The sequence below is a fragment of the Macaca thibetana genome, chromosome 2 (assembly GCF_024542745.1).
Source record: "Macaca thibetana thibetana isolate TM-01 chromosome 2, ASM2454274v1, whole genome shotgun sequence".
NCBI classification, from domain to species: Eukaryota; Metazoa; Chordata; class Mammalia; order Primates; family Cercopithecidae; genus Macaca; species Macaca thibetana.
In genome coordinates this window covers 89,068,937-89,088,626 of record NC_065579.1, presented here as the reverse complement: position 1 = coordinate 89,088,626, position 19,690 = coordinate 89,068,937, and the positions used below count along the sequence as shown (strand labels likewise).

Sequence of the window (19,690 nt, the reverse complement as noted above, 5' to 3'; positions counted from 1 at the left end):
TTTGTTACAGCGCAATAGATAACTAATACACACAGCTAAGCTCAGAGTCAGCGTCGGAGGCGACTATCCAAGGGTACCATTATATGAAGAGTAATTATATGAATTATTTATACACACTTGCAAACAATTTACCAAAGATGAATCTTTTCCAGCCCTTTAGAACCTGAGATGAAATTATTTTCACTATTTTCATAACTACTCACTCTTTGTGCTAAATATTGAAAACAAGGCAGAAATATTCCTGGCCTCAAAGAGTGTACAGTTTGTGTCGGGGAAGGGAGATAGGGAAAGATATTAATTGAAGAATTCCTTCTTTAATATTTGTTTAAAATTGGGATAAGTGACCTGAATGGAGAGCGTGTATAGCTCAGTCTGGACTAGTCAGAGAAAGTGGCACTTAAGCTGAAGAGGTAGACGGGGAAGTAAGAGCCAGGGACAGGGGAAAATTCCAGGCAGAGGGAGTAGCATTCTTTTTTTTTTTTTTTTTTTTTTTTTTCTGAGATGGAGCTTTGCTCTGTCGTCCAGGCTGGAGTGCAAGTGGTACAATCTCAGCTCACCGAAACCTCTGCCTCCCGGGTTCAAGTGGTTCTCCTGCTTCAGCCTCCTGAGTAGCTGGGATTACAGGTGTGCACTACCACACCCGGGTAATTTTTGTATTTTTAGTAGAGACGGGGTTTTGCCATATTGGCTGGTCTTGAAATCCTGACCTCAGGTGGTCTGCCTGCCTTGGCCTCCCAAAGTGTTGGGATTACAGGCATGAACCACTGTGCCCGGCAGGGAGTAGCATTCTTTCTTTCTTTTTTTTTTTTTTGAGATGGAGTCTCACTCCGTGGCCTAGGGTGGAGTGCAGCGGTGAGATCTTGACTCACTGCAACCTCTGCCTTCCAGGCTTAAGTGATTCTCCTGCCTCAGCCTCCTGAGTAGCCAGGATTACAGGTGCACGCCACCATGCCTGGCTAATTTTTGTATTTTTAGTAGAGATGGGGCTTCACCATGTTGGCCAGGCTGGTCTCGAACTCCTGACCTCAGGTGATCCACCTGCCTTGGCCTCCCAAAGTGTTGGGATTACAGACATGAGCCACTGCACCTGGCCAGGAGTAGCATTCTTAAAGGGGAGCTGGAGAAGTGGTCAGTAGCTACAGGACAAGTTCATATTTATGATCAAATTGTATGCTATTATGCAATAATTATGGTTAGAGGTTTTAAAATTTCCTTTAGAGATATACACCAAAATATTTATGGATGAAACGATTTGATGTTTGAGATTTGCTTCAAAATGATCCAGTGGACAGGCTGGGGGCCTGGAGTGGGTGGCGCTGTAGATGAACAAGGTTTTCAAAATGAGTTCATAATAGTTGAAACTGGGTGATGGGTACATGGGTACATGGGGGGCGGTTATCCTCATCTCTCTATGTTTGTATATTTTGGAAAGTTTCAAAATAAAAAATTTAAAAATCATATCCCAACAACACATCCTGAAAGCTGTGTGTATATATTTGAGAGGTCACAGCAATTACCTCCTCCTGCTCCACACCAGACAGTAGAAGTCAATAACATCTTTTAGGGCAAGGGGATGGAATGAGTTTCACGGTACAGAAAACGTAAAGGCTTCTCAACTTCAAATCATGTGGCTAACCTAAAATAAGGTGTTTGGATAATTTATCTTGCCTCCTAGCTGAAGTGCTATATTGCATTCTTTCTCATGCTCATTTTTTACTAGCTGAGATGGTATATTTCATGTATTGTGGAATCTTACCACATGGTTCACCCTAGGGTAAAAGTCAGGGGAAGGATCCCATACAAGCATGCGTTACTGAAATACAGAGGGGATGCTGTCATAAGCCCTTCTATGATACGGGCAGTATTAGAGTGAGTTATAGGTTGGAGAAAGACAAATAGGGTAAAACAGATGGAAAGTACTCTTTGTTTGAAAAATTGTTGGTTGGCTTGGGGATTTCTTTGATTAAGATTTCTCTGCCTTTTACTTATGTTATTCTGAGGTAGGTCAGACTGTGAAGTTAACAGCAGGGGTGCATAGATTTTATGCCAGAGATGTATTCCTTTAGGATTTTGGGGGAGCAGTTGGGGTGGAAGCTGATGAGATGACGCTTCATGTTTGCAATTGTTTCAATGTTAGGTTAGTGGGAGAACTACAGTTTGTGATTTTGATTCAGACCTTTCTGGAAAATACTTTTGCTGCCAAATTGAGTCTCTCCCCAATCCCTAATAAATGAAGATTTCACTAGAGTCAGATATATGCAAATTACATTTCCCTTCTCAAGCCAAGGTTAAATAAAAGGGAAAATTATGAAAGATTGCTTATGGCAGCAAGGATTTTCAGCGCTTGAGGATGAATTTGGTTATTTCAAAACCATGATGAGTCTCTTGTCAGTGCAAAGCAGGAAAGGCATAAAGGAGAAAGTGGACCTGGGCATAAACATGTTCCCACAGTGTTTGTGCTGAAAGCCTTGTTCCTTGAACAAGCATTCTTCTGTGCTGTGAAAAACGTTTGGCAAAGAAGGAAGGGGGTGTCCCCTCCTTTCCTGTGCTCAAGGCTGGGTTCTGGCCTTGTTGCAGGGGAACACTAATTCCCAGCAGTGCACCCTGGGAGCAAATGGTTTGTTTCCTCTTCACTGAATCCAGCCTGGGGTCGGTTCTCAGCAGCAGAGCCTGGCATGGAAAATCTATTTGGAGCAACTTGTCCCCAGGAGGGAAGAGTGCAAGCCGATTGTGTGAGGAAGCCGCAGCCACCACAAGGTCAGTCACACCTGCTGGCCAGGGCAGGCACTAACACACAAAGGCAGAGTCCTCCACAAAAATGAGTCCTGTTTGTGTGCCCACCCACCCCTATGTACCACATACACCCGATTTGATCCATATATACGATGCACACACTCGACATGCCAGATACACGCACTGCACTGCCACACATATACCATACACACACCAAATACTCTGTATTACTAAGCACATCCACCCCCACACCACGTGCACAAGCACGTGCACGCCCAACTACACACATACACATATTCTGCACACCACATACACTCAACTACACACACACCACCCACACCCCACCTCAGCTATAACATTCATCTCACACACGTATACACACAGCTCACCAGTCACTTGCATCATGCATACCACCCACCATGTACCATGAACGCACCTAACCACACACCAACCACACACGCATACGCACCACATATACTCCAAATCATAGACAGGCACGCCACACACATCCCTTGCACACCAAATTACACATATGCAGACACACACACATCACTGCACCCAGCTTGGTTGCTTTCCCGCTCAACGGAGGCGGGGGTGGGAGGAGAAGGGGGAGGGGCTGCAGTCCAGGAGAAGGTTGGGGCGGGCGCGGGAAGGCCTGGGGTTTGGGGCGAGGCGGGCAGGGATTGGCGGTGCTGGCCCCTGACACGCTGAGTGGCCGCGCTGGGGCGGGAGGCCGGCCCTGTGCGGGGGAGGGCGCGCGTGTGCACGAGCGTGTGCGCGCCTCCCAGGGGCTCCATGCCCAGACACGGGGAGGTGTGTACGAGGGAGATGTGAGACGCGCGTGGGGAGAGGCTGTGTGTGTGAGATCCTCGCTCCGGGATGCGCCGGGTCCGGGCCACTGGAGGTTCGGGTGGGCGTGGGCCGGGTGTGCGCAGCCCTCCGTGGAGCGTGTGGAAGCGTGTGTCAGTTCTCGGTGGCCAGTGTCACTCGGAGGGAAGTGCATATGTAGGCCGGCGTGCGTGTGAGTACAAAGCGGCCGAGGAGTGTGTGTTCACCACGGCCCTCCGTCGGCGTCTTTCTCCGAGGAAGGAGTGAGTGTGTGAGCAGGACCTCGCTGTGATCGGCAGGGACGCCGACGGCCGCGCTCCCCGGCGGGGTGTGTGTGAGGAGGCCGGGCTAGCTGAAGAACATCGCGCGGGGCCGACCGGCGCGCGCCTGTCCGCGTGCGTGTGCGCGTGGGGCGCGGCGCGCGCCGCGGCGGAGGGAGGGAGGCGGCAGGCCCAGCCCCGGTCGCAGCGCCCGGGGCGGCTCCTCCTCGAGCCTGGGACCGCCGCGCTCCCGCCGCCGCCGCCGCGTGCTGGCGTGACTCCCAGCCCGTGCCGCGCCCTCCCGCGTCCGCAGCCGGCTCGGCTTCCTGCCCGCCCAGACGTCGCTTCTCTCGGGCTCCCGGTGTCGGCTCCGCGCGGAGGGAGAGGAAATGAGTGCGGCGGCGTCGCCGGCGCCCGAGCGGGGTTGGAAGAGCGAGAAACTAGACGAGGCTCAGGCCCTGGCGCGGAGTTGTGCCGCCCGCAGACCCGACTTCCAGCCGTGCGACGGGCTGTCCATCTGTGCCACGCACAGCCATGGCAAGTGCTTCAAGCTGCACTGGTGCTGTCACCTAGGATGGTGTCACTGTAAGTCGAGTCGCGTCTTCCCGCCTTCCGCCGCGGTCCGGGGGACGCCCGCCGGGCCGTCCGGGGTCGCTGCCTGGACTCTGTGGCCGCGGAGCTCCGGGCTCGGCCGGGGTTGCTCTGCCGCAGGCTGGGGCCACCCTGGGCTCTGGGCCCGCCGGAGCTTTCCTCGCGCCGGACGGCTCGGGTTGGCGCTGCCTTGGCGACGAGATGAAATCCCGTGGGGCGCCTCCTTTCTTTAGCTACTTCTACAAAAGGGAGCTCCCTGTCCCAGGGAAGCGGGAATCTGTTTTTTTCTTTTTCTTTTTTTGACCAACGCGTCCAGGCAGTGTTTTGAGAAATGGGAGAGAGCCAGCAGAGTTGGTGACAGCCGTAGGAGATGCCTTTTTTCAAGGCTGCTGGTTAAAGATGCTCCTCTTTTTCTTTCTCACTTTTGTCTTCCTGGGCTGCTATTTAAAAGAAAGAGCCTTTGGAAATCCAATTGTTCCCCCTTGATTGTACACAAATTGAGAAAAAGCGCTAATGTGGGAGGGATTGCTCCCAAGAAGTTAATATTAACAGTTTGGAAGGTCGAGCTCCTTAAATACCCAGTTGTAGAATTTAAAGCCAATAAATGAGACTTACAAAATTACAAACTTATTAAGCGAAAGTAAGCTTAATAATCTTAAACCAATTTACAAAAGCCAGAACCAAATGGTCTAAACCCTGTCTTTGTGTTTATCCTCCTGCCTGTGATTTTTAAATAGATTAAACTTAAGTAGCCATTTAATTAGAATTTCACAATTTGATTAGCTAATAGTATTTGGACTATATCCGATGAATCATTCCTTTTAAGAAATATATTCTAAAGTTACTTTCCACATACATTTATAATAGAGGGCTTTGGAGTGCTTATTTAGGACATTTTCCAAGTGATCTTAAGTTAAAATGAATTTTTCTTTGTTGAGGAGAAAAAAAATAGCTGACAACCAGGGATGCAGTACATAACAAATCCTTATTTACATTAATCGAACATAAATGGATATTTTAAATCGAATTCATGAATTCAAGGATAGAGGATCATTTTCTTTACAAATTCTAGGCACATAGAACAGTATTGATTTTTGGTGTTCCATTTGCCCGTGGGCCAGTTTCTTCCTGTTTCTCATTATTCCTATTGTGCTCAGATCTGTTCTCATTTGTTAATATAAAGCATTGCTTTACGGTGGGACAGGGTACCGAGTTGGAAGTAGCAACTCTAGGAAACCTGGGATACTGAGGTGCACAAGTAGAATCTGGACATTCATTCATTTCGTGGGAAAGTATAGAATCGTTGTGTAAAATGTGAGGAATATTCAAGATAGTCCAGGTTACTATCTGTCTTATTTTGACAGTGTCTTCTCTAAGTACATTGTTACTGATGGGAACCTGGCAGTCTTCATAGACAGCTTCTCCCTTCATTAGCCTTGACTCTTAAAATACTCTTCCTTATATGGAGCTGAAATCAGTTACTTTCTAACTTCTTTCTTCTGCTCCTATTTCTGCCTTATGAAATCATATAGAACAATCGAATCCTTTTTTAGATCATGGCTGTTTCAACTCTTCATATATACGTAGCTGAATATACATACTAATTTCTTGCGCATATGGACTGTCTTCGCTCTGTATCCCTGGCCATTCTCACAATGTCTTTCCTGAAATAGGTTTAACAATAATGTTCATTGAATGACTGAATGAAGCTAGTGATCATCTTTCTCTTAAGGCATTGCTTTGTCCTATTTATAAATTTCCAGTCCCTTCTGCCTTTCCTTTTATGGAATGGTATCCAGGCTCCTAAGCATCTTGGTTGTTCTCTTCTGAACATGTGCCAAGGTGGTTTTGATCTTTTGAAGACTGTGGCCCCTAGAAAGGTAGACAATATTCCAGTTGTGGTCTGATCAGTCTAGAGTTGAACAAGACCACTACCTCCCATGTTCGAGATACTACTACTGCTGCAGCTAGCATCACATTAGCTTTTCTGATACCTTCATCACATACTGAGCTTGCTGCTGTCAGATTGAACTAAGCTTACCATCAAAGCCATTGAGCTTTTTTTTTTTTAAACACATGACAAGCCACTGTTTGCCCATCTCACAGTTACATATATATATATTTGGACACAGATACTGATCCCTTAGATATCTTTTCCTATTGAATTTCATTTCATTAGAGTTAGCCTAATTTTGTGTGTGTGTGTTTTTAGATCCTGGCTCTTTCTTAATATATTTATAAGCTGTTTCTCCTAGGTTCATGTCATCCCCACACTGCATACCAACAGTAGTACAGTACATCTTCATTAAAGTTATTGATAACATTGTTGAACAAGAGAAAGCAAGAGATAGAGTCCTGAAGCTTGTGGGTAGAACCGCCCTTCAGGTTGATAGCAATTCATTAATGAGCACTTGTTAGTTATGATTGGTCAAACAATTACCTAGCCTCCTAGTTGCACTGTTATCCATCTTATATTTATCTTGTATATGGGTGTAATGAAAACCTGGTCAAATACCTTGTTAAAATCCTTTCAACACACTGTTTTTACTGCCTCTTTTTGATCTGTGACCTATCTGCACATACACTCTTTAAAAAAAAAAAAAAAAAAACAAGAAATTAATCTGGTAAAACTCAGGTTGATTCCACAAATGGTCACCATTTTCTTTTCCAAATGGTTAGAAACTGTTTTAAAATAAATAATCTGAATTTAGAAAAGGATTGACGTCAAGTATACTGGACTGTCGTTGGCAGTTGTTTCTGTCTTTTAAAAAATCAGGACTACAGTTATTTGTTCTTTTCCAGTCTTTGGCAGTCCTCCGGTTCTCCACACTTCCTCCACTGGCAGCAGTTCAGTGATCCCATTCACTGAAAGCTTGACTTCATTTAAAGCAGCTGGTGCTCTGTTACAGTCTCCTCAATTATACTGGGCATTAATTCTACCTTTTCTAGCCCAAAATAAGCAGAGTTAACATATTTGAAAAGTTCTCCTTTCCTTTTTGGTATTCATGGAGTTTACAGTATCAGTCCTAAGCAGAATTCCTTTAATTCTGTTGAACATATATTGAGCCCTTCTCTTTATGAGACATTATTTTAGAAACTCAGAATACAAATATGAATACAGCTGGACCATAGTGGATCCAATATGGACCATTATGGACCTTATATGCAGAGTCTAAGGACACAATCATACTGTATTCACTTTTTTTTTTTTTTTTTTTTTTTTTTTTTTTGGAGACAGAGTCTCGCTCTTGTTGCCCAGGCTAGAGTGTAGTGGTGCAATCTCTGCTCACTGCAACCTCCACCTCCCGGGTTTAAGCGATTCTCCTGCCTCAGCCTCCCAAGTAGCTGGAATTACAGGCATGTACCACCATGCCTGGCTAATTTTGTATTTTTAGTAGAGACGAGGTTTCACCATATTGGCCAGGCTGGTCTCAAACTCCTGATCTCAGGTGATCCGCTCACCTCAGCTTCCCAAAGTGCTGGGATTACAGGCATGAGCCACCACGCCCAGCCCATACTGTATTTATTTTTGTAATTCTTTTAAAATCACAAATGATAGAAGTGAGAAAACTGTCAGTTTGTTTGCCAAATCTGAGAATACTAAAATGAGAGGATTATCCCGATGCTTGAAAAAGGTAGATTCAAAACAAGGAAGTTCAGTTTTATGTGGTTGATTTTAATCTTGTGAAATGTATAGACTTATAAAATAGAAAAAGCTTTAAAATATATATATGTCCATAAAAGACATAAAGCACGTATACATTCACAGATTCAGTGCTCGATGCATTATCAAAGGAAATGACTAGTGTATTTGGGTAATGCTGCATTTTCGAGGATGTTGTCTGGGAGGAAAGCATCATGTGTTCTGTTGGTATCACTGTCAAAAATAGATTATTAAGCCGAATTAACCATGAATGTGAATGTGTAACTTAATTTTTCCCAGTAAGGAGTGATATTGGCTTGAATTAACGAGTGAAGGTTTTCAAGAGGCGTTTTAAGAGAGAAAAAAATACATGGCTTGGCTAGAGAAGAGGGATGGGAAAGAAATCATATGTAGGTATTGTAAAGTAGAATTCTGTGGCTACTTAGAATACTTAGAAAGAATAAGAAATTAGATTGGTGGAGGTGGAGATAAGTCAGTGTATTTGACAGATATTTGAGGTGAAATCTGTAGGGTTGATTAAATTTGGTTGGGAAGGGAGGGGAAGATTATTACAGTTAACTTCTAGAATTCTGCTTTATGCAGCTGTGGATGGAGGTGCCATTCACTAACAACAATAAAATACTGGGTAACTAGGATTTGGAGGAAGGTCATGAATCCAGTTTTGGATCTGCTGAATTTAAGCTGCCTTTGTCCTCACATGGTGTTGTCAGTAGGCAGTTAGATATAGGGATGTAGAACTCAGGGGAGAGGTCCGGGCCGGAAATAATATGGAAGTAATTTACTTACTTAAAGGTTGCAGTTGTAGCTGTGATGAAGCATGAGCACCATGGTAGAGACTGTAGCATGAGAAGTAAAGAAAACCATTAAACTTTCCCTTTACAACACCAGAGTGTTTTCTTTTAGGACATCAGAGTCTGGGTACAAGAAGATAAGCTGGCAGAGGAGTCTAAGAAGAGATGGCTAGAGAAGAAAAATCTGGAAAATACGGTATTGCAGAAGCCAAGGGAAATTAATGTTTTAAGAAAGGGTATGAAGATGAAACCAGTTTTCAGCAGGCTAATTATTAGATATTGGTAAAATACACAAAAGTGATTTTCATTATTATGGAGAAGAGGGTGAAAGGTTTAGTCTTGCAACAGTGACTTCAGGAATATACTTAATTGAAGCATTAGTCAAAGCTGTTGGAGGCTCTCAAGGCAAAAGAGAACAGAGTGTTAGGAGCTAAGAGTTAGGACACAGAGATAATTGTTAATATTTACTGAGTGATTACTTTGTGCCAGAATAAGCTTATTATGCTGAGCACTTAATAGCCAATTATGTAATTATGTCCATTTCACAGTTGAGGAACAAGGCTTAGAGCTTTTCCATGAGCACATAGTAAGGAGGGGAGCCTGGATTCAGATCTAAGTCTGTTTGGTTCTACACCTGGACTCTTAACCATCATTGCACTGTAGAGCAATTTAAAATTAGTGAGCAGAACCAACAGAGCTCAGTTCCATTAAAGCCAATGATGGGGAAAGTTTTTAAGAAATGGGTGGCAAGTTGTATCAGTTGCAGTAGTTAAATCCAGAAGAATGAGAACTGTAAAGAGGTCACTGTATGTGATAGGAAATGACATTCAAGTTAAGGGTTAAGGAAGAGAAAGTGATTAGAAGGTGACAGGTGGGGCTGAGTGGGTGGATGTGGTATGACGTAGGTGCTACCAGCAAAACTGAGTTGGCTTAAGAAAATCACATAATAGATAAGCTCAGTTTTCTGTAGAAGACATCTTAAAAGATTCTGTTTCAGGTTGAAAGCAGGAAGAGTGGGACTTGATGTAGTCTAATAGATGATATTAGCATATCTAAAGGAAGACTGTCACAGCAAAAGGTAGATGGGCAGCATAGAAATAGAGAAAAATGGGAGTTGGAGAGGCAGAATTTGGGAGTGCTTTTCAAGACTGTTGAGAGAAGGTGGTGTGCTGCCTAGAGAGTTTAATATCTCTGGTCCTTATGGCTGCGCTGTCCCAGCAAATGTTTGGTTATACATTTGGCTTCTTATTTATAGATTTCCTGTAGGGAGGAGGAGGAGTTGATTAGAGGGTTCAACTGTCAGGACCTTGGGGCAGATATACTTTTTTCGTCAGTAAATTAGCATTGTGGTTTTGTGTTATTCTATTTGTTCTGTTTTCCTACTTGTACGACTCTAGGAAAACTCACGAAATCAGGTTCTGACTTCAATGGGAAAATGCCATCTGGTTTTCCTAAAGGACTTCTGATTCATATCAATAACAATAGCTACAAAAAATGTGTTTAAGGAGTTTGACGAATGAAAACTAGCAACAACACCACAAAATAAGGAACGGTAATTTGGTTGGAAAAGTCAACTAAAGTTTTTTTCTAAAAATGAGGGTTCTAACCTTGCCTAGTGGTTGAAGGAAGAGGATACAGATTTTAAGAGGAGAGGTGTGAGGTGAAGTTCTGAGTGAGTTTCCTCAAAGCGCTTCCAGAGGTAGAGAACGCTGATAGGTTCTTCCAGAGATAAGAGAAAGCTGATAGGTTCCTCCAGAGATAGAGAACGCTGATAGGTTCTTCCAGAGATAAGAGAAAGCTGATAGGTTCCTCCAGAGATAGAGAACGCTGATAGGTTCTTCCAGGTTAAGAGAAAGCTGATAGGTTCCTCCAGAGATAGAGAACGCTGATAGGTTCTTCCAGGTTAAGAGAAAGCTGATAGGTTCTTCTAGAGATAGAGAATGCTGATAAGTGTCTTTCTGTGTAGCTGGTGCTTCAATGATGGATGCACATAAACTTCAGCAATAACAAATAACATACATCATGGCTATGTACAGGCACATAACTTTTTGTAATCTTTTTGCATGTACTTGCTCATTTAAAGGTCACAACAGTCTTATGAAATTGGTACTGTTACTATCCTCATTTTTAAGATTAGGAAATTTGCCCAAGGTCACGTGTAGTACCCCCAGCTGCCTGTGGCAAATGTATATCAAAATCTTACAGACCAGCTGGCAACCAGGGCTGTCGGTTTCTCGGTTCCACTGAAGGTATAGTAAGGATGATTTCAGCTGTTTTAAATTCCTTTTGGAACTAGCATGTTGAGAATGCTTTCTGATGTTAAGAGAAGGGCAATTATATGCAGTATGAATATTTTTGGAAAGGTTGTGAACTCTATAAAACCATGCTTTAGAAAACATTTAATAATGTTTTTGAATAAAATTAAAAAATATAAAGAAGCAAAAAAGACTAGGCAGTTTTTATTATTTGTATGATATGAAGCTTCAGTCATGTCATATCCTCAACTAATCTCTGACTGGCACAAGCCATTTTTAGATTTGCATACCTACCATTAATTATTACTGGCTTCCAGGCCTGTTGAACTTAGAGATTTAAACCACATGGCTTTTGAGGGCCTTTCTATAATTTCCCACATTACAAAATCCTCACTTCATCCGAATTTGTTCTCTCATGTTATAGATCTCATTAATTACAGGAAAGAATGTTTCCAGGGAAATTGTGTTGTTAATTCCAAATCAATTGGCAACCAAAAGTTGTCTGGTAGAGGATTTGTTTTCTTAAAAAAATAAGGAATCGTATATACATAGAATGTGGAAGGCAGAGTATAGTCCAACAAAGAACATCTGCATTTGAACTGAGTCTTACTGTTTGCAGGGTGACTGGGTAGATTACTGAACCTCCTGCAGCTTCCGTGTACTCTTCTGAAAAATAGGAATGACAATTCTATTTCATCCAGGCACGGTGGTGGGTGCCTGTAGTGCCAGTTACTCGGGACCGCTTTGGCCCAGGAGCAACATCGCGAGACCCCCGTCTCTTAAAGAAATCCTACCTCACAGAGTTGTTATGAAGATTAAATGACGTATTGTGGCCTGGTGCGGTGGCTCATGCCTGTAATCCCAGCAGTTTGGGAGGCCAAGGCAGGTGGATCACCTGAGGTCAGGAGTTCAAGACCAGCCTGGCCAACATGGCAAAACCTCGTCTCTATTGAAAATACAAAAATTAGCCGTGCGTGGTGGTACATGCACGTAATCCCAGGTACTTGGGAGGCTGAGGCACAAGAATTGCTTGACCCTGGGAGGTGGAGGTTGCAGTGATTCGAGATTGCGCCACTGCACTCCGCCTGGGCAGCAGATTGAGACTGTGTCCCAAAAATAAATAAATAAATACACTATATATTGCAAGCAAAGTACTTAGTGCAAGTATTCAGTAAATGAAAGGATCAGCCCCTCCTCCAAAAAAAGCAAAAAGCAGTGGAAATACTAGGTATTGTAGATGCCCTGATGGTAGGCACTGGAGTCAGACTTCACGTTTGAACGGGCTGTGCCTACTTAATAGTTATGTGGTTTGGGAAAGTTACTTAACCTGTTTTTCAGTTTTCACATCGTTAATATGGGGATAATAGAATCAGCTGCATGGTGTTGTGATTGTCAAAGTCCACAGTTGTTTTCCCCCTTCCTCAGATGTCCTCGTTAATCCGGAATCTCCTCTGTGTCCCTACTGATTTGTTCAATTAAACACTGAAAAACAACAAAGAATAAAAATACATGTTGTGAATATTACACTTAGAATTTTTTTATTGCTCTCATTATGGAAAGTAATAGTTCCTATGTGATGATTGCTTTTTTTAAAAATCATGAAATCTTATGTTTTGCTCCATTTCTCACACCCCAGCTTCATCCTATTTTCCTCCATTGTTAAGCAATGGACAGCTCTGGTTAATCAAATATACCAAATAATAGAGAGCTATCATATATATCAAACATGGGTTAACAAGTTTCAAAAGATTCAAATATTATAAAGCTTATCCTATGTTAAAGTGAAACTGAACATATTCAACTTTGGTGCTTTAGAAGTCTCATCAGTGTGTACTGAAAAATGGCAAGAGTGCTAGTTAATAGAGTCTTGGTTGCTAGAATGCTGGTCCTGTAAACTTAATTGCAGTCTTTGCAAGTTATTTTACTCACAATCACAGGATTTTTCCTTTGCTTTTCTCTTATTCTTGAATTTTCTGATATTTTAAAAGTATTTTGTAAGCATACTGCCAATAATGTGTAATATCTGGAGTGTCAACAATGTATAATACCAACACCTCCCTCCCCCAGCTGTATCTGTACAATGCCTTCCCAAGTAGGACAAATTCTTTAACCTCACTAGTGCTTATTTGTCCATTTAAAACTGGATGTTTTGGTGTAATACAGATGTACTTCTGTATATCTCTATCTCATTTTAATAGATGTTTAGTGAAATAAAAGCACTAAGAATATAACCATTTGGTATTTCATGGAAAATTCTATCTGTTGGACTCATTTACTTTATCTTTCCCTTTTTCTAACTACACACTCTCTTCCTCTCTCACTTTTTTCCCCCAGTACATTTAGAAGAAAGTTGCAGACATCATGACACTTCATATGAAAATATATCAGTATGCCAAAGAAAGAGAAATATATCAGTCTGCCTGTCTTAAGAATGAGGACATTTTTCTATGTAACCATAATACTATACTCACACCTAAGATAATTAACAGTAATTCAGTCTACCATAGTTTTCTTAATTGTAAAGAAAATGACTTTAAAAAATCCAGGGTTCAATGAAGATTCATATATCGCATTTCATTGTTAGATAACTTTAGCCTCTTTTAATCACTCTGAACCAATCACTTTTTTTTGATGACTTGAATTTTTTGAAGAGTCCAAGTTAACTGTTCGTAGAATGCCCTATATTCTGAATTTGCCTAATTGTTTCATCGTGATTAGATTTACGTTAAACACTTTTTGTCACGTTATTACGTGGGTGATATTGTGCCCTTCTCACAGCATCACATGAGAAAACATATCATAGGCCGGGCGCGGTGGCTCAAACCTGTAATCCCAGCACTTTGGGAGGCCGAGACAGACGGATCACGAGGTCAGGAGATCGAGACCATCCTGGCTAACACAGTGAAACCCCGTCTCTACTAAAAAATATAAAAAACTAGCCGGGCGGGGTGGCGGGCGCCTGTAGTCCCAGCTGCTCGGGAGGCTGAGGCAGGAGAATGGCATAAACCCGGCAGGCGGAGCTTGCAGTGAGCTGAGATCTGGCCACTGCACTCCAGCCTGGGCAACTCCAGAGCGAGACTCCATCTCAGAAAAACAAAAAAAAAGAAAACGTATCATGTGTCTTGTTCTACCAAGGCTAAGGTGGTAACTGCCACATCTTTCCATTATAAAGATGCCTTTTGCTTTTTTTCCCTTTTGTTTTTAATCTGTGGGGTGATACTTTGATGCTGGGTGAATAGTCTGTTCCCTAACAAACTTTAACCTAGTGATTTGAGTATTGGCTGAAGATCCTCGCATACGTCACTTATTACATTGGTGGTTGCAAAACAGTGATGTTCACATTTCGTCATTCCTTCTACCATTTGATGACGTCTTTTATAAGGAAGAGGTTCTCTAACTATACCCCATCTTTCTCCTGTTACTATAGACAAATTAATTCTTTGTTTTTGAGCAGAGTTTCGCTGTGTCACCCAGGCTGGAGTGCAGTGCGTGATCTCGCCTCACTGCAGCCTCTGCTTCCCAGGGTCAAGCAGTCCTTCCACCTCAGCCTCCAAGTAGCTGGGGCCACAGAAGCATGCCACCATGCCTGGCTTATTTTATTTTTGTAGAGAGGGAATTTCACTGTGTTGTCCAGGCTGGTCTCAAACTTGTGAGCTCAAGCGATGCCTGCCTTGGCCTCCCCAAGTGCTGGGATTACAGGTGTGAGCCACTGTGCCCAGCCAAATTGATTATTTTTTTTTTCAATATGTTTTAATCAGATATTATAATTCTTTTTAATGTTCAAATTGTCTTTAAATTTGGCCAGTGAGAATGCCTGCAAGCCGGCTTCTGTGTCTTTTTAATATATCTCAACTTTTTTTGAGCATTTCCCAGTTTTCTGGCACAAGATGTCCCAGGTTACCTAATAATTTCCCTGCCCCAGATCAGAAATTTTTCCAAGGAACCTGAGTTCCTTTTCATGAGAAATGGTATGGAAACCATTATCTGGATTTTGAGTCTGCTTATCTTTATTAAGAGATAATTGCATTTAGGACTTTTCAGTGGACAAATTTAGGAAATTTGTGTGTGTGTATCCTTTGCATTTCCCCACTGCATACTTGTACTTCTCTTGTCAGTAAAACCCTGGTTTCTAATATATCGTAATACTCACTAACCTATTCTTCATTTCTATAATTTTATTCTCAGAATGTTATATAAGTGGAAACATAGAGTACGTAACCTTTTGGATTGGCTTTTTAAATTCAACATAACTCTCTGGAGATCCATCAGGTTGTTGGATATATCAATGGTTTGTTCCTTTTTATTGCTGAGTAGTATTCCATGGTATATATGTACCACAGTTTAACTTTTCACCTATTGAAGGACATCTAAGTTGTTTTCAGTGTTTAGTTATTATAAATAAATCTGCTATAAACATTTATGTACAATTTTCTAGTTGAACATAGTCTTCATTTCTCTGGTATAAATGTTCAAGAGTGCAATTGCTAGGCTGTATGGTAGTTACGTTTTTTCGTTTTGTTTTTTTTTTTTTTTAAGAAACTGCCACACTGTTTTCCAGAGAGTCTATTCCATTTTACATTCCCATTAGCAGTGTATAACTGGCCTAGCTTCACCGTATGCTCACCAGCATTTGGTATTGTCACTGTCTTTGTTTTAGGCATTCTGATAGCTTTTGTCTTAGTGAGTCCAGGCTGCTATAACAAAGTACAAGAGACTGGGTGGCTTATAAACAACAGAAGTTTATTTCTCGCAGTTCTAGATGCTGGAAGACTGAGATAAGGGTGCCAGCATCGTTGGGTTCTGGCAAGGGTTGTCTTCTGGGTTCTAGACTGCTGATTTCTCACCATATCCTCACTTGATGGAAAGAGGGATACCGCACTTTCTGGGGTCTTTTTCTTTCTTTTTTTTTGAGACGGAGTCTCACTCTGTTGCCCAGGCTGGAGTGCAGTGGCAAGATCTCGGGTCACTGCAGCCGCCGCCTCCTGGGTTCAAGCGATTCTCCTGCGTCAGCCTTCCAAGTAGCTGGGATTATAGGTGTGGGTCACCATGCCTGGCTAATTTTTGTATTTTTTTTTTTTTTTTTTTTTTTTTCTGTAGAGATGGGGTTTCACCATGATGGCCAGGCAGGTCTCAAACTCCTGGACTCAAGTGATCCATCCGCCTGGGCTTCCCAAGTGCTGAGATTCCAGGCGTGAGCCACCGCCTGGCCCTGGCGTCTTTTTTATAAGGGCTCTAAACCCATTCATGAGGGCTCTACCCTCAAGACCTATAATTACTTCCCAAAGGCCCCTCTTCCCTAAGACCCTCACATTGAGGATTAGGATTTCAACATATGAATTTTAGGGAACAAACATGCAGCCACAACAGGTGTGTATTGATGACTCATTTTGGTTTTAATTTGCATTCACCTAATATCTAATGTTCATGTGCTTATTTGCCATTTATATATCCTCTGTAGTGAAATGTCTGTTCATGTCTTTTATCCTTTTCTAATTGGATTTTTTAAACTGAGTTTTGAGAGTTCTTTATTACAGCTACTAGACTTTTGTCTAGTGGTTTGCAAATATTTTCTCCATAGTTTATCTTTTCATCCTCTTAGCAGAGGCTTCCCCCATGTTTATTTATATGCCAAAAAACTGCATAATGAGTTTATAGTTGACCCTTGAACAACATCGGTTTGAACTGCGTGAGTCCACTTATGATGGGGTTTTACAACCAAACATGGATTGCAAATACAGTATTCCCAGGGTGTGAAACCCATGAGTACTGAGGGCTAACTGTGGGACTTGAGTATGTTCAGGTGGGGGTTCTGAAACCAATCTGATGTGTATACTGAGAGATGACTGTGTATAATTTGGTAAGTTAACAGACTCTTTTGAGATACAAGATTTTAAATTTTGATGGAGTCCAATTTATCAGTGTTTTCCTTTTATGGATTGTGCTTTATTGATGCTTTTAAGAACTCTTTGCCAAGCTTGAGATTTCAAATATTTTAATTTTTTCCTAAAATTTTTATAGTTTTAAGTTTCATATTTAATTCCATTATTCATTATGAGTAATTTTTTATAAGGTATGGCTTAGATCACAATTCACTTCTTTGCCTATGGATGTCCAGTTGCTCCAGCACCATTTGTTGAAAGATTATCATTCCACCATTAAGCTGCTGTTATACCTTTGTTAAAAATCATATTGTGTGGGTCTTATTTCTGGGCTTTCTGTTTTGTCCCACTGGTTTTCATGTCTCTTCTTCTGCCAGTACCATACAATCTTGCCTACTATAGCTGTATAAGAAGTCTTTAAGTTGGGTAGACTGGTTTATTTTTTTATTTTTATTTATTTTTATTTTTGGAGACAGTCTTGTTCTGTCACCCAGGCTGGAGTGCAGTGGTGTGATCTTGGCTCACTGCAACATCTGCCTCCTGGGTTCAAGCAATTATCCTGTCTCAGCCTCCTGAGTAGCTGGGATTACAGGCATGCACCACCATACCCAGCTAATTTTTGTATTTTTGGTAGAAACGGGGTTTCACCATGTTGGCCAGGCTGGTCTCAAACTTCTGACCCCTGGTGATCTGCCCGCTTTGGCCTCCCAAAGTGCTGGGTTTACAGGTGTGAGCCACCGAGCCTGGCTGGGTAGACTGATTTTTTCCCACTTTTTCTTTCGTCATCGTTGTCTTCTTTCTTGCTCTTTCTTCTTCGTCTTCTCCTCCTTCTCCCTCTCCCTTTCTCCTCCTTCTGCTCCTCCTCCCTCCTCATCCTCTCTTCTCCTCCTCCTTCCCCTCCCCTTCCCTCTCCCTCTCCTTTTTTGACACAGGGTCTCACTGTCACCTGGAATGCAGCAGTGTGATCATAGGTCATTGCAGCCTCTACCTCTTGGGCTCAAATGATCCTCCTGCTTCAGCCACTCAAGTAGCTGGAACTACAGGCGTATGCCACCATGTCCAGCTAATTTAAAAATTTTTTCTGTAGACACACAGTCTTAACTATTTTAACTTCTGGCCTTAAACAGTCCTCTCGCCTTGGCCTCTCACAGTGTTGGGATTACAGGTGTGAGTCACTCTGCCCAGCCAAATCTTTCACCTTTAAGTATAATGTTAGCAGTAGATGTTTTGTAGATGTTCTTTGTCAAGTTGAGGAAGTTCCTCCTCTATTCCTATTTTCTGAGAGGTTTTTAAAAAAATCTTGAATGGGTATTAAGTTTTGTCAGATGCTTTTTAAAAATCAATTGATGGGATCATGTAATTTTTCCTCATTAACCTGTTAATGTGGTAGATTATATTGATTTATTTTCAAGTATTGAACCAGCCTTGCATCCATGGAATAAACTCCACTTGATAAAGGGTAATTATTTTAATGTATTGTTGAATTCTATTGGCTAATAGTTTGTTAAATATTTTTATGTCTATATTTATGACAGGTATTGGTCATAGTTTTTGTTTTGTTTTGTTTTACTGTCTGGTTTTGGTGTCCAGTATTAGTAACTTCATACAATGAATTAGAAAGTTTTTCCCCTTCTGTTTTCTCAATGAAAATGTGCAGAACTGATATTAAATTTTCTTTAAACATTTGGTAGAATGCTCCTGTAAAACCATCTGGGCCTGGGGATTTCTTTTTTTTTTTTTTTTTGAGTTTAAAAATTACTAATTCAATTTTCTTGTTATTATGGGGCTATTCAAATAATTACCAAGGGATGAGTGTAGATTATTGGCATTTTTTCAGGAATTGGTTTATTTCATTTTGAGTTGTCAAATTTATGCTTGTAGAGTTGTTAATAGTAGTTCCTTATACATTTGTTGTCTCCATGGTGTGTAATGACATCCTCTGCTTCATTCCTGATACTGGTAATTTGTGTCATTTGTCTTTATTCTTTGTCTGTCTTGTTAGAGGTTTGTTAGGTTCATTGACCTTAAAAGAGGTAGCTCTTTGTTTCATTGATTTTCTTTCTGTCAGTTTTTCTGTTTAATATGTCTTTGATTTCTGCTCTCATCTTTATTATGCTCTTCTTTCTGCTCACTTTGGGTTTATTTTGTGCTTCTTTTTCTAGCTTCTTGATGGTGAGAGCTTAGATTACTGATTTGAGGCTTTTATTCTTTCTAATGTATGCGTTTGTTACTGTAAAAATTCCTTTCAGCACTGCTTTAGCTGTGTGTCATACATTTTTATGTGTTTTATTTTCATTTTCTTTCAGTTCCATGTAACTTTTGATTTCCCTCAAAACTTCCTTTCTGACCATGGATTATTCCAAGTGCTTGGAGATTTTTCTAACTTTTTACTAATTGGTTTCTAGCTTGATTCTACTTTGTATGATTTTAATTATTTTGAAATTGTTGAGGTTTGTTTTATGGCCCAGGATATGGGTCAAGTGTCATGGACACCTGGAAAGAATGGGTATGCTGCTGTTGTTGGATGAAGTGTTCTATAAATGTCTTTTAAATCCTGTTTATTGATTTTGTTGTTGAGTTTTTCTACATCCTTGCTTATTTTCTGTCTGTATGTTCTGTCAATTGTTGAAAGAGGGTGTATTAGTTTGTTTTCACGCAGCTGATAAAGACATACTTGAGACTGGGCAAT

General features: G+C 41.5%; 1 protein-coding gene across 1 annotated transcript in view; it reads left to right on the top strand.

The window, feature by feature from the left end:
- Nucleotides 1-3,982: 3,982 nt before the first annotated feature.
- The window catches only part of C2H3orf70 (chromosome 2 C3orf70 homolog), an 83,771-nt gene continuing 68,063 nt past the window's right edge, over nt 3,983-19,690 (top strand). The window contains exon 1 of the mRNA XM_050780259.1: nt 3,983-4,406. Within this exon, the coding sequence (XP_050636216.1) occupies nt 4,211-4,406 (196 nt within the window). The 5' untranslated portion in view covers nt 3,983-4,210. The remainder of the gene's footprint in view (nt 4,407-19,690) is intronic.